At 41.0% G+C, this 15,369-nt stretch overlaps 2 protein-coding genes and 2 non-coding genes across 5 annotated transcripts; 1 reads left to right on the top strand and 3 right to left on the bottom strand.

The window, feature by feature from the left end:
* The first annotated feature begins 6,838 nt into the window (after positions 1–6,838).
* On the top strand, positions 6,839–10,994 carry dnase1l1 (deoxyribonuclease I-like 1). Of its 2 annotated transcripts, none has more exons than XM_018726008.2 (8): positions 6,839–7,200; positions 7,405–7,493; positions 7,883–7,972; positions 8,828–8,940; positions 9,064–9,176; positions 9,463–9,620; positions 9,816–9,912; positions 10,140–10,994. In XM_018726008.2, exons 1-8 carry the CDS (start codon positions 6,979–6,981, stop codon positions 10,284–10,286), a joined length of 1,029 nt encoding a protein of 342 aa, XP_018581524.2. In that variant the 5' UTR covers positions 6,839–6,978; the 3' UTR covers positions 10,287–10,994. The 2 variants fall into 2 exon arrangements, with proteins under 2 accessions (XP_018581524.2, XP_029103747.1); XM_029247914.1 differs by having other exon boundaries at positions 7,081–7,200; positions 7,405–7,440; positions 7,848–7,972.
* Positions 10,995–11,425: 431 nt separating this feature from the next.
* Positions 11,426–14,340, bottom strand: rpl10 (ribosomal protein L10). Its single transcript, XM_018726012.2, has 6 exons — positions 14,198–14,340; positions 13,636–13,694; positions 13,055–13,162; positions 12,479–12,617; positions 11,845–12,007; positions 11,426–11,651 (listed from the first exon to the last, which is right to left on the bottom strand). The coding sequence occupies exons 1-6, from the start codon at positions 14,218–14,220 to the stop codon at positions 11,496–11,498; spliced, it is 648 nt and encodes a 215-aa protein (XP_018581528.1). The 5' UTR covers positions 14,221–14,340; the 3' UTR covers positions 11,426–11,495.
* LOC114909376 (small nucleolar RNA SNORA70) lies at positions 12,316–12,450 on the bottom strand. The gene has a single exon (XR_003797261.1). It is a non-coding gene; the product is annotated as a small nucleolar RNA SNORA70 (small nucleolar RNA).
* LOC114909375 (small nucleolar RNA SNORA70) lies at positions 13,416–13,550 on the bottom strand. Its single transcript, XR_003797260.1, has one exon. It is a non-coding gene; the product is annotated as a small nucleolar RNA SNORA70 (small nucleolar RNA).
* Positions 14,341–15,369: the final 1,029 nt, after the last annotated feature.

Below are 15,369 nucleotides of genomic sequence, written 5' to 3'. Positions count from 1 at the left end.
CCAAAATTTCAGATAAAAGGAGTTGATAAACTGAGGGATGCCTGTAATCAATTTGCCCTTTTGAAATACGTACTTGTAAAGTTTCTTTTCAAATGATGTATTCTGGAGCTCAACTTGTTTCATTAAATTAGGATTTTTAACTCTTTATTAAAAATTGATACTGCTTATTTTTAACTTTAATAGCAACGCATGAAAATCTGGTTGTGTGCCTTTATGGATGAATATATTGAACTGTATGTAGCAAAGGGTTATTTGCCTTACATCTGTGTTGATTTCTGCTATGGCTTCTTTTAATTTATCCTTGTGCTCATTTGGATTGTGCACTTAAGTTTGTGGTTTTCTATCACTGCTGGGATATTTGATGCCCTTGAGCTGTGTCCCTGGAGGGGCGCCATGCTGCTGTGTGTACTTTGTGCTGGCAGCCAGTGGCACATTGCCATACAAAGTGATCTGTGTTTACCGGAGAACACTGGCATACCACATTGATGGGATCCTGGACAGGTCACAGATTACTCCTCAGCATTGTAATAGCTGATTTAATTGAGAAAATCGTGATAGATGTAGTCCGGTGTGGCAGGCACACATAACTGGAACCTTCAGAAAGGATGAGTGGGCGAGTCTCTTTGTTTCACAAGCCATTGTGTTCCTGCTTATATTACACCGGACAGGAATTTCTGCATATGGTCCATCATTTGTGACTGTTGCTTTAATGTTGTCCCTCCTGCAGTATTACAAAACCAAAGATGTAATTCTTCCAGGAAACTTGCGAAGCTCGTTTGCTCGTACTGACCCGAAATATGTAAACGACTTTCTAACTAAACAAAAACCAGAGCCAAAAATAGTCTACTGCTCTAAAAAGAAATTCTGATGCGATGAGACACAGTTTCAACCGTTGAGAGACTTATTTAGAGAAAAAAGTCAGTCCATGGGCAGCACACCTTAGGTTTAGGGTTTTTATTGCAATATGGTATAAGGACAGCTGTATTGGGGAGAAGTGACCTTTGAGACCCTTCCTAAATGTAGGAAAAGATTCAGCAGTTCTGAGTGAGATGGGTAAGTCATTCCACCACATTGGAGCCAGAACCGGTGAACCAGGAACGTGAACCCAATAGAGATGCTATGGCAGGTCCTGAACTGAGTAATTGTTGCTCAAAGACCTGCCAAAATTTCTGAATCAAAGCAATTCAGTAAGGAAGAACAGGGTAAAACTCTTCCACAGCAAAGTAAAAGTCTGATGAACTGAATTGCAGGGAGTGTTTGGTTGTAGCCAATATTACTTGTTCAACACAGTGTCAGTTGATGTTGGGTAGCGTTGTTTGTTAAATAAATGAAATAAGTTTTAAGAAGTGTTTGTTCACCCAGGTGCTCTTTGTCTAACATTTGTTTTGAGGTCTTCACCCAAAATCTTTCAGTGTGAAAAATTTGTAATTATAGCAGAAATCCAGAAGATGCAGATACTTTTTCAGAGTATTGTAATTCTTGGATGGTAATTTTTTAATAATCATGGACTGCCACACATAGTGATCCAATTCAGAGTAAACAAAAGTGCCTTTCAAAACATCCAGAGAGCTTTAGATGCAGATACGCATGTCGAACCACAGCTAGCTTGTGTAACACAGCAGGTTTTGTCTGCGCTTTACACAGCCCTCTTTAAATGAATGTAATGCCATAGCATATTTGTTTTGCTTTACCAGGTTTTTGGAACTTATTCTAGGAAAGAATAAGAAGAAAACAGTTTTAACGTGTATTTCTGGGAAGTGTTAGCATTTTAAATCCATCCATCGTCAACAACCCCTCATCCCGAGCGGGGTCGCGGCAAACCGGAGCCGAACCCGGCAACACGGGGCGCAAGGCTGGAGGGGGAGTGGACACACCCAGGATGGGGTGGCATCTTAAATCGATCTGTTCAGTTTTTTCCTTTAAAGGTAACTCGAGTTCTGGAGCGTTTAGAAGTTGCCAAAGACGGCAGTCTGAATTATGCGTAGTGCTGGATATGAACAAGTTTATACAGAAAATTTTCATTAGACCCTAAGGCCGCAGGAAAGGTCAAGTTTCCAAATAAAATTAGAATAACATGTAGATTGGGGTGATGCAAAAGGGAGCACTGCTGCCTCACAGCGCTTGGGCTGTTTGGGTGAAGGTTTGAATCCTACTCTATGTAGAGTTCGCATGTAATCACTGTGCTTGCATGGGTTTTCTCCTGATGCTCTAGTTTCCTCCCACATCTGAAAACATGAGGTTCAGGTAAACTCACACTTGTCCCAAGCAAGGTTGTGGTGAGCCAGAGCCTAACCCAGTAACACAAGGGATAAGCAGACACACCCAGGACGGGACACCAATCCGCCACAAGGTGCCCCAAGCAGGACTCGAACCCCAGACCCACCAGACAGCAGGCACAGGCCAAACCTGCTGCACCACCACACCCCCTAGTCAGGTGAACTGGAGATGCTAAATTACCCATAGTGTGTACAGTATATGGAAGAATGAATTTGTGTGTGTATGGCTACTCTGCGATGGACTGGCATCCCACCCAAGGTGTACCCTAGCCATGCACCCAGTGACTCTGGGATAAGCTCTGGACTGCCTAAACCACTGGTAAGCAAAAGTGAGTGAGTCACTTAGATTATGTACTGTTGCCATCTAGAGGTTCATTACACTCAACCAATGATAAGAAAATGCTCTAGCTCTCAAGCCAGCAGAAGATGCAAAGTGCAGGACTAGATTAGATATTGGGGCCAGCAGGGAATTTCTTTTTAAATCCAGTTCATAGTACCAGTAGTGCCTGCCAAACCCCAGAACCACCTTAGTGGCAAACAGACCACACAGTGCAGCAAATCACTGAACACAGCTTATAAAACCACTTTGTCCAGTCTATACACAACCAGTCAGAATAAGTATACACACACACACACACACACACACACACACACACACACCATCTGAACCACTTTTCTCATTCGGGGTCACAGGGAGCCAGAGCCTATCCCGGCAACACAGGGCATAAGGCTGGAAGGGGAGGGGACACACCCAGGACAGGATGCCAGTCTGTCACAAGGCACCCCAAGCAGGACTCGAACCCCAAGCCCACCAGAGTGCAGGACCCGGGCCAACCCACTGTGCCACCACACCCCCCCTCAGAATAAGTAAAAATATGCAAAATAAACAAGAAAATTCTGAATGCAAGAAAAGTCTGAATCGTGACTTGAGAGGTAACATCATATAGTATTTCTCATCCATGTATACACCTCTAAGTGATGTGGAAAATCACTGTAACCCATTGTCTTAAAAGAACCTTACTGCCAGGAAAGTTACCTGCATTCCTTTAGGGGCTACTTACAAATAGGACATGGGTTTGATCCCCGCTCAGTCTGTGTGGAGTTTACATGTTCTCCCCATGTCTGTGGGTGCTCTGGTTTCCTCCCACAGTCCAAAGACATGTTGTTCAGGTTCCCCCATAGTGTGTAAGTGACAGAGAGAGTGTGTGTGTTCCACTAATGTATGGATGAGTGACCCAGTGTAAGTAGTGTATCTAGCAGTGTAAGTCACCGCGGTGAATAAGGTGTGTCGGCTAGTAACACTATATAGAGTTTATTGGAAGTCACTAAATGTCTGCTAAATGAATAAATGTAAACTTGTTTGTGTTGCACATTTGTATTAAAGAGTTAAATCTTCTGCAATCATTCAGTTTGTTATAGGCAGGTAGTACATTCAACACTCTTTATACACCACCTCTGATAGTAAATTGCAATTAATTTTCATAGAAAGCAAACCATACAATATTTTACTGTGCAGTGACAATGATGGAACACAGCTGTGACAAGCTCCAATCGCTATTACAAATCTAAGTTACTACTTAGGGATATGTTTATGAAATATGCTGGCAAGTCAGAATTTCTCAGAATGACAATATATGAATGCTCTCTGGAGGAGTTTTCTTTCTGTACAAATATACACACATAACAATAAAAAATAGAAATTGTTATGTGTATATTTGATATTATATTTATTGTTCTCTGGCTTTGCTTGTTTGTAAAATGCACTTAAAGCAAACGAATGAGAGCTGGGTAAAAATTCAGGCTACTGTACTCAGCTTTATGCCTGTTTCTCTCACACACACACACACACTGACTGAAACCGCTTTATCCCAAGCAGGGTCACGGCGAGCCGGAGCCTAACCCGGCAATACAGGGTGTAAGGCTGGAGGTGGGGAGGGGATACACCCAGGACAGGATGCCAGTCCATCACAAGACACCCCAAGCAGGACTTGAACCCCAGACCCACCAGAAAGCAGGACCCAGTCAAACCCACTGCACCACTACATTCCCTCATGCCTGTTTCTCTATGTAAAAAATAAGTAAACTACAGTCTGCAAATAAATAGATGTGGCATGTACTTTTATGGCACTATTACCTTTTTTTTGCTGATTAAACAGACTGGAAAAATAAAACCGTGAAGGAGGCACGTGCAAGGAATTGAGAGAGAGACTAGCTAGAAATTGCTATAAGGTTTCTGGAAAGGTTGTTCGGAGCATTTATGCCCAAAGAGACAAAATGATCCAATGAGTGATCAAGGGACACCCCCTGCCTTTACCCTGTGCTTTTTCTGCACGAGAAAACGAGTGCGTTGTGATGGTTTTCAAAGAAACGGCGAGTGGAGAAGGAACAGGCTTGTCGAAATTTCAAAAAGAGGAAGGCCCAAGGCTGTCAGCCGGAAAGGGATAGAAGGGGTGGGGTGTAACCCGACACATTAGGAGTGTAACGTGAGCGAAAACAGACGGCGCTGCTCTGGAAAGAACCACTAAAAAGACAAAAGTAAATAAAGTGAGGAACGTTGTTACTTCCTCCCGCTTTGTTCAGGCTTTTTTCAGCGTCTCGTTGCAAGCGCAGTACGAATGGCAGCTCACTTTTGTAACCACCTTATACCACAGTAAAAAAAAAAAAAGAAGTTGACAGTTGTGCTTTGCTACCTTCTTTACTTGACAGTTAATACTTTTTGGATGTACAAAATCAGAGCTGATGCTGCATTTTGTTGACTTATTCTGTGGTCTCAGTATTGCATTCTTAATAGCTGCCCGTAGGAGTGTTTGTTACAGCCAATGGACCTTGTGTGGGTAATGAAGCAGTTTTCTGAGAAGGTTGTATGATCCAGTGTAGGAAATTAATAACGGGTAACATGAAAATATTTGTTGACCCACTTAGAGTGACTATTAAAGTTATATTAGGTCGCACAGTGGGTAGCGCTGCTGTTTCACAGTGCCTGGGTGGTATGAGAGGACATGGGTTTGATCCCCGCTCAGTCTGTGTGGAGTTTGCATGTTCTGCCCTGTGTCTGTGTGGGTTTCCTCCGGGTGCTCTGGTTTCCTCCCACAGTCATAAAAGATGCTGTTCAGGTTCACCATAGTGTGTGAGTGACACAGGGAGAGTGTGTTCCACTGATGTATGGATGAGTGACCCAGTGTAAGTAGTGTATCTAGCAGTGTAAGTCACCATGGTGAATAAGGTGTGTGGGCTCATAACACTACATTGAGCTCATTGGAAGTCACTTTGGAGAAAAGTGTCTGCTAAATAAATGTAAATATTAAATTCTCTTCATAGTCTTTGTACTCAACTGTTTCTAACTTGTGTCCTTAGATGCTGGATTTTCAGTTTTGCAAGTGGAGCTCTTGCTAGAAATTTTGCCCCCCCCCAAAAGAATATTGCCCCCCCTCCCTTAAATAAAGTTAATTACTACTGGATTTTTGCTGGGTCCTCTCCAGGTATGGTACCATAGTATCAGCCTTGCCATTCACCCGACTAGCGACGGCGATGTTTTCGAGTCCCTGCAATACTTGTCACGGCCGAGTCAACATTGGATCAAAGGAAATTTTGAACAATAATCTTTGTCAGCTGGGACTCTGATGTGTATTCAAAATTCCGAACACCTTGCAAAAGAGGTTTTGAATCATAGTGGGATTATTCCTGGTCAAATAAAGTCTGAAGTAATTATGTAGATCTATTCAAAACAGGGGGGTGCGGTGGCGCAGTGGGTTGGACCGCAGTCCTGCTGTCCGGTGGGTCTGGGGTTCAAGTCCCGCTTGGGGTGCCTTGCGGCGGACTGGCGTCCTGTCCTGGGTGTGTCCCCTCCCCCTCTGGCCTTACGCCCTGTGTTGCCGGGTAGGCTCTGGTCCCCCGTGACTCTCTATAGGACAAGCGGTTCTGAAAATGTGTGTATTCAAAACAGAGTTTCATATTTCTCACTTGGTGCTTTTTAGTACATTCAATTTCTTTTATTTTAACATGGTAATACAGTACAGAGGTATTCTAAGTAATCTCTCATTACTTGCAAATTCTGTAAACTTGCAAATCCGATTTATGGTTTACAAACACTTCTTTTGGTAATATAATACAGCTTTGACACCTCTGCAAAAGTATTTTATGACACATTTCATCGCGTAAGACTGAAGCGATATGGATGATAATAGTTGATAAACTGTAATTTATTCATGTACTTTGTACATAATGAAGAACTCTGAGAAAGTAAACACATGCCGTCCAAATGCAGTATTTTGAGGGACACAAAATAATAATACTGTTCTTACCATTCTGCACAACTTGCACTATATACTGTTGCACTACTTGCACTACATACTGTTTTGATTTATTTATTTAATATACTTATTTATTATTCCTCCAACTGTATATATAATTGTACATATTTTTATCTTGTATTTTTCCACTTATTTTATATGTTTTTATATTTTTTATATTGATTTCATTTTTTTTTATATTGCAAGTATTTTCAGACTTGTGTTCTGCTGCTGTAACATAATAATTTCCCTTGTGGGATCTATCTATCTATCTATCTATCTATCTATCTATACTGTAATAATACTATAGCCACTAGAATACGCAAGGCCAGACAAAGTAAAGGCTCACACAAGCGACGTTATGTAGGGGCTAAGAGTCTCTTACACCCAACATTGGCTCATTACATAAAAAGATGACATTACTTCATATTGCTGGAGCTGACAATACTGTGATAGATCCTCTTTCTCCTTCTGCCTCCAGACCCACCATGAGGATCCACACATCTCCAGTTCTCCTTTTCGCTCTTCTCTGTGGAGCGATACGGAGCGCCGCTTTCACAATCTGTGCCTTCAACATGCAGAGCTTTGGTGATTCCAAGGCAGCCAATGAGAGAATCATGACAACCTTGGTCAGGGTGAGACACCCGTCTGTGATTTGCATCTGGTTCGCTCAACAACTATATTGTCTTAGTCGGAAGTTTTAGTCTTTGTGCTTTAAGTTTGCATACTACGAGGGAAACCCTCCAAAAAACCATTTCCCTCAGGAACTAAGCCCTTGGACGTGTCTGCAGCTCATGTGTTCTGCTTTTTTTTCTTGATTCTACCCTTGTCGTTCTCAGGTTCTGTCTCGCTACGATGTGTGTCTGCTTCAGGAGGTGAGAGACGGTCGAGGGAAAGCAATCCCTACCCTGCTGTCGCTGCTCAACAGGTACAGGGTAAAGTGTGCGTAGCATAGCTGTGCAAAGTTCCAGTGCGGTACAGAAGGATAAACAGTAAAATGTAGTGTTACAGTGACACAGGGCACTACCAGAGTGGAGCAGAGCTGAACTTTCATTCCCTAAAAGTAGTACTTGAATGAAGATTAAAAATGATATTCAACAAAAATGGAAAAAAAAATATTATTTTCTTCGGTATTTCTTAATTACAATAAATTTGTTACAGAATTAGCTACCACAGTAAGACTATATCCGCAACAAATGTTCTCGGTCTGGATGTTTTAAAGTGTTTAAATGGGGGAAATTCAGTTTTCACGTGAGGATGAATGTGTAGTTCCTCTTTTCAGACGCTTCTCCTTAAGCCCTCTGCTCTCTCTTCAAGTTATGATGAAGCCCATCAGTACGCTTATGTGGCCAGCGAGCGTTTGGGTAGAACCCCTATTTACCAAGAGCAGTATGTCTTTGTCTACAGGTGAGTAAATCTCAGTTACCTTCTTTAGGATCAGGGGTTTCAAACTCAGAGTCTCAGAGGGGTGACCACAGAGCTCATGCTCAGCATGGGGGCTAAAACAGCCACTTTACTCACCAGTAATGTAACAGAGAAACAGAACTTTATCAAAGAATATTTTTAAACCCTTCTCTTTAACATAGTGATATTTGTGCATTTCATGGGGACAGCTGGTAGTGTAGTGGGTAGCACTGCTGCCTTTGGAGCCCAGTATTATAGGTTTGAATCCCACCTCCAGCTGTAGTACCCTTAAGCAAGGTACTTACCCTAAATTACTCCAGTAAAAATTACCCAGCTGTATAAATGGATAAATAATTGTAAGCTTGTAATAATTCTAACATTGTAAGTTGCTTTGGAAAAAAGTGTCAGCTAAATGGAAATATATATGTATAGTGCTGCTTTAAATTGTGTCAACCCTGTAGGGATGATGATTTTTGTTGCATAAAATATTAAAATAACTTATAAAATCTGCACGTGAAATTGTAAAATAAGCTTATAGAATGAATAAATGACTATGATTTACACCCCTGATTCTACTTACCTACTTGATTTAACCAATGCAACTTGGGCTTCACTTATTTTGACATTTGCACTACTACCGTGCTTTTACTACACACACGATTTCCTCTAAGCAACTATGGAACTGGTCAATACATACCTGTTATGTCACATGAGAAACACTGATTCTCATTAAATAACCATTTTGCGGTAAAACTAAGGGACACAAGGACTTCACATACTTTCAAGCACCACTGGATTTTGAACATGCAATGGGTGGCATTATGTCAGTCTTTCTAAAGTTCATTTCTGTCTCTCCAGAAAAGGTTCAGTAACTGTGAGGGACCAGTACCAGTACCCTGACATACAAAAGGGTGATGAGGATGCTTTTGCTAGGGAGCCCTTTGTGCTCCGCTTGCTAGCGCCCCGCACAAGTAGGTGCCCTCAGAGGTCCAAGAAAGATCTTTGAAGAAAACATGGAAGATGTAAAAAACAGACTAGGCTGTGACTGGGAAAACTTGTGCTCATTTCCTCTGACCATCTCTCTCTGTGTGCAGTGATTGGAGAGTTTGTCCTAATTCCTCAGCACACGACCCCCTCCAACGCCACCAAAGAGATTGATGAGCTATATGATGTCTTCCTAGATGTTAAAAAGAAGTGGGGAATTGAGGTAAAATTATCAGCACGCCAATATAACCATGAAAAAAAGTGAAGATGACTTTTATCCAGGCTGTTCTAAAATTAATATTTTTGCAAAATGAATGCTCTATTCTTGCTTGTTGTGGCTCACAGGCTTTATCCTGGATTGCAGAACAGCTCTTTTGTTATTCCGACATTTACAGACCTTTTTATGATAATTTAATTATAGTCTTAGATGGATGTCTCAGTATGTAATGCCTGTATAACATAAATTTTGCAGATTCATCCCTCTTATGTAGCCAACTTGTTCTTCGCAGGATGTGATGTTCCTTGGCGACTTCAACGCTGCATGTGGATACGTGGCAAAGAAAAACAGGAAGAACATTAGGCTCATGTCCGAGCCAGGATTTGCTTGGCTGATTGACGATAAAGTTGATACGACGGTCAAGGATACCACTAACTGTGCCTATGACCGGTGAGGAGTGGGAATATCTAGAGATTGACTCCATGTTTGACATATTAAACCAGGAAGAGAGGATCAGATTGCATTGAGGGGAAGTAAAAAGGAACCGATCCATATTTAATGACGTCTACAAAGTTATGAGCACTACTGGCATGCATTGAACTTTCCAGTGGAAGTTGATCCGGACCTCTGTCTCGTTTCTTTCAGTATCGTTGTGCATGGAGAACGGTTCCTGAGAGCCATCGTACCTAATTCTGCAAGACCCTTCGATTTTGCTAAAGATTTCCACCTGTCACAGGAGCAGGTAAGGCTGTTTTTCTCACTCAGCATCTGTCCCTCAATTTTTTTCCTAATATTTAGCTTCAAGAGGCCCCTTGTTCTTTTACAACAACAACAGTGAGGACTCTTCACTAACTGCTTGACTTTGTTCTTTCACCGAGTGGAAAGGTGTACATTTCAGTTTGGTACTGGGTGTTGCGTGCACTTCGTCTGTACCTGTGTGACACGAAGGTGTGGGTGCTCCTGTTTCAGGCGTTGCAGGTGAGTGACCACTATCCCGTGGAAGTAAAGCTGAAGACGTTAAGCTCCTCGGGTCAGGAACAGACATCCGTTGACTGGCGGCTCGTCATCTCTCTGGCCGTATTTGTCATTTCTACCCCTTCACCCGACTGGGGGTGAAGAGTGACTGGAGCCTTTTTTTTTTTAGTTCAGACGATGTGTGTGTGTGTGTGTAAATTATGAACATGAATGTATTATCTAGCTGGCACTGATTATAAAAAAAATTAATTTTCAGTTATCATTGGGTAATTGCACATTGTTACCAGGGGGAAATGCAGTTTTATTGAAGAGATACATCTCACTGAGGAACAGTAAGGCATTTTTTTTTCAACCAACAAACTTTTTGTTGTGCTTACTTTTTTAACCAGTGTACTGTTTCACTTTAAGATACATCCAAGTTAAAACTGTGGGTCTTTATTTTCAGTTTAGGTCTATTTATAACAGTACAACGCATTATACTGTCGACATTGTCGGTTTTTCTGATGCTTCCGTTACAGCTCTTCTATAATTCTGTTAATGTCCTTGAATTCAGTCCTTTATCATTTTCAATCTATTTCTGTATTCAAGAAGCTATTCTAGCAAATTTGTTTTTAATCCAAAGATCAAGGTATGCTTCAGTTTTGCACTTGAACACAGGCACAATATGATGGCAAATCAAAATACCACTCAGAAGCTCAGGTTGTTTCTGTATACTCTGTATTATGCAGTTTGCACACTTACCTTGAATACAACTGAATTGCAGCTACACTATAATTACCATCTTTTTGAAGCTTTTGTTGAGAAAACGTTACATGGGTACTAAATCAGCTGAATCACGTGGTAATATTAAAGCCTTTTGTTTAGCAATAGCCTCATTTAACAATGTCTCTAATGTTGATGTTACTCTGCGATGTAATTTGACAAACTTTACAGCTTGTGTAATTGTTACTATCAATTTGAGCATTAATTGATTAACCTTGTATTGCCTCAGACATTCATGTTACAGGACAATTGTCACACCTTTCCTATAGCTGCCACACCAGTAAGCAATCCAGCAGATTGTTTTCTTTGCAATTTATTTGCTTTAATGTTTAAGTTCCTTTAGATGTTGTTTTCAAAATTTCAAATTTTGTTTAAAAAACTAGCATAAATATTTGTTACTGAGTTTCTCTTTGTGTGGATGACTATGCAATGCAAGTAGATATACAAACATGTCACTGTAGGGATCAGAAATCAAAATATTTTGTTTTCAATTCTTTGAGTAACATATATAAAACACATTTGTGGTTTAATCACTTCTTTATTGCCTGACATCTTAAATGTGAAGCTGTCCCCACAATAACAGGGCAATCACTCAGCATGAAGGGCCTTCCAGCGGTCCAGAGGACCACGGTTAGGGATGTACTTCACACCACAGCCATCTGGGATCAGGCGCTTCTCCAGCATCATGTCATCAAAGTCACAGGCATTGAACTTTGTGAAGCCATACTTCTTGGAGATGTGGATCTAAGAAAGAGGAACATTAGATTTTAGCCATAGGATATTTAGAAATATAAATGTAAAAATAGAGGAATGGACACAATATAATGTAAAGATGAAGAGAGGGTTACATAATTAAAATCTGCAAACAAAAAATCCTGATAATCCACCTGCAGTAAGCAATGTAGTACTTTGCTTGCCAATCAGGTTTAAGCGGTACCTTTTGACGGCCAGGGAACTTGAACTTGGCTCTACGGAGGGCCTCTATGACATGCTCCTTGTTCTGAGCCTTGGTGCGTACAGACATGATCACCTGGCCAATGTGGACACGAGCAACAGTGCCTTGGGGCTTTCCAAATGCTCCACGCATTCCTGTCTGGAGCCTAAAGGGGAAACAATTGCCCAAAAGGTAAAGACTATAATATGGCATCCTAACCCGAAACAAATTAGTGTTTGGTCCCACCTCAAAGACAGAAAGACCAAAAAGGTCCAGACTGGACAAGAAACATTGACAGGCACTATTTCAGCAGTATTTCTTCACAAAGACACACACAACAGACAAGACTTCCTCCTCTCTTCATGCAAAAGGCACACTCCAATTACAGTAAAGACACAGTACAAACTGTGTACAGGCAAATTTATAAAGCTCACTCTGGGCAAGCCAGCAAAGACCACAACATATCTGCACAATGTCTGTCTCAAAGGTCCCTTGGCATAACCAGCACTTTTGAGCTGGTAACATACAATACCAGAGAGGATCAATGTACGCAGCCATTGCACACCAGAGCTGTACAACACCCAGTCTGGTCGGCTTAATAAGCTGCAAAGAATGACTGTTTTAGCATGAACCTTACCTATCAGCCCCAGCACAGGACAACATCTTGTTGATGCGGATAACATGGAAAGGATGGAGGCGCACGCGGATGTGAAAGCCATCTTTGCCACAGGTCTTTACCATGTACTTGTTGGCACAGATGCGGGCAGCCTCTAGAGCTGCAAGGAACAAGTTACAAAACATTACGAACAAGGCTCAAGATATTCCACGCAATGTACTTAAAAGATTTCAGTAACTTTGCCATGGGACAAAAACTGACACAGGATACTAGTTTTGTAAATGTCAGCACAGCATGTACTCCTACTGCTTAAACTCCAGATTTTTAAGAAAAAAAAAAAGAAGTTGACACTTTAGACACTCAAATGAATAAACTATTGTCCAGCCCAATCTCCGCTACACTCTGGAACACTCAGACACTCTCATAAGAAAGTTCCCTGAACTTCATGTCTTTGGAGTATGGGAGGAAACCGATGCCGACACAGGGAGAGCATGCAAACTCCACACAGACTGATCTGGATTCAAACAGCCAAGGTGCTGTGTGGCAGCAGCACTACATTCTGCATCACCAGGGACAAGAGATTAGCTAAGTTCTCACCTTCGGATGAAAGCTGTTCATACTCATCAGATACCATGTGACCACACAGCGGAAACTCATCGACCTTTGCCTTCTTCCTGCCCAAATCAAAGATTCTGATCTTGGGGTCTAATTCACAACAGACAATATGAGATTTAGTGAACAAAGGAAAAATACATCAAGCAACTTATACTTTTCTGCACTAAACTGGCCAATGCACAGAGACACAGAAATCCTCCACCAAACACTCAGTCCACTGACATTCTGCATACTAAAATTAATATGGGTGCATTCTCTTTTGGATAGTCGGACACTGATCTCAACTATAACTGCATCAGTATGTTATGAAAATTACACTTCAAGATCTACATAATAAAAAAAACAATGTTTCAAAGGTCCCTTGGCGTGACCAGTACTATTTAGCTGGTAACATACACAACCAAAGAGAATCAATGTATGCAGCCTTTGCACACCAGAGCTGTACAGCAACCAGTCTGGTCGGCTTAATAAGCTGCAAGACAAAAAGCAAACAAATCTTGTTTTCTAGTTTAGCGTATTAATAGAACTACTTAAACATACAAATGTAAGCTAGGTATACTCACCAGGCACACCCCTGCAGAAACGTGACTTCGGATATGGCTTGTTCTTACAGTATCTGTAGCTGTAGAATTTAAAACAAGTTTATAAAATGTTTTAAGGCATTAACTTACTACGTTTAACTGATCCAAAAACCACCCTCTCGAGATACTATATATACACATCAGGCTAATTTACTTGGTCATTATTTTACAGTGAAACATATTACGTTATGTTGTTGATGAAATCCTAATTATACTTCTCTTATGGAGTACCAGTAACTGGTTACAGACTCAGTATATCTCGTTAAACTTTCACTACCTCACTCAGTCTGTCATTCAATTAGAAAAGGCCAACCAGGAAAAAAAGCTACTTTAATTTCGCTGATTAACTTTAAACTTCCAAACCACGTGAGAGCTCTTTTTCTTACGCCACTCCCTGGCAGAGTACTTTACAACCGACAATACGATCCGATGAAGTGCAGTCAGCCGCTCAGCGCACATGGCCACGAGCAACGCCGCGTCGCAAGCTGCCATTTTTTAGTCAGCTGCGGAACAACGACTCTATACTGAGCAATACAGCACTTACCAACGGGCAGGTCGACGACCCATGGTTGCAGCCTATAATAAAACACAATTACAAAATATTATAACCATGAAATAGTGTACAAATCCATCATTTCTGACACTTTTCGAGGGAGCGCAAAGAGAGCAGCCACCCTCACACGTACCCACCTAATGGCGAAAAGAGGACTTCCTCTACTTCCGCTGCGTCATTTCACCTTTCAAAAATGTCCTTATTCATTTTTATTAAATATTTCATATTGGTTCATTGTCCTTCATTATTAAAAAATAATACTTTAACTTACTTAGTAATAATTTTTGCACTTAATGAATATTGCCGATATCGACTGAGTGCGAGTCAATAGTTTCCGGTTCATGGGGGTTCGCTATCTTTCTGTGGACGGTTTGTTATTGGCGCGAGAGGACGTTAGCTTGGCCTCGATGTGAAATATAGAAATTGCGGGACGTCAATCAGTATCTTTAGATTTTAATATGTTAAAGCGTTTATTTCTCAAACGACGTGCACTTAAAATGTCGACACGGCGGCTATCGCTGGTGCCTCACAAGTGGGGGTTCAGACAGATGTGGAATCATCCAATTCAGTTCAACGATCAGTCTGGAGTTTCTCTCATCGTCGTCATGTTACTTACTAGTAGAGTCAAAGTGGTATTTCAGGTGAACTAACTGGTGACTCTAAATTGCCCATAGTGTGTGTTACATTACTCAGCTGTAAAATTAGCTGAATTACTCTAGGTAGTTCAACATGCTGTAAGTTACCTTCATCTGAATACTAATTAAATACATTATTTGGAGCCTTTTTTGTCTTCTCTTTACCAAGGGTGCCAAAAATTCTGGAGGGTCCTGTAACAGCTTAGCAATTTTTTTTTTTTTTTGCATCATAGTCAATATCCAGTTGCTTTTTGAATGTTTATTTTCTCCAAATGAGTGACCTAGTGCTTTGGTAACATCATAGTAACACATGCAGATTCTCAAAGCACTTCATAGTAAAGCCATTTCAGCACTTTAAAATTACAGTAATAAAAGTAGTAGTTTGTCAACAAAATAATTAGTTAATTATCAATAAAAACATGAGCTATAAAAATGAGGATTATTGCTGTAGTTTTCATCAGGATACTAATGATGCAGCTCTTATAATTCTGTAATCAACCCCTTTCTTATGTATTTGCAAAGTATATT

Source organism: Scleropages formosus, chromosome 22, assembly GCF_900964775.1.
Source record: "Scleropages formosus chromosome 22, fSclFor1.1, whole genome shotgun sequence".
NCBI classification, from domain to species: Eukaryota; Metazoa; Chordata; class Actinopteri; order Osteoglossiformes; family Osteoglossidae; genus Scleropages; species Scleropages formosus.
The sequence above is the reverse complement of the archived record's forward strand: the minus strand, read 5'-3'. Positions and strand labels throughout refer to the sequence as shown.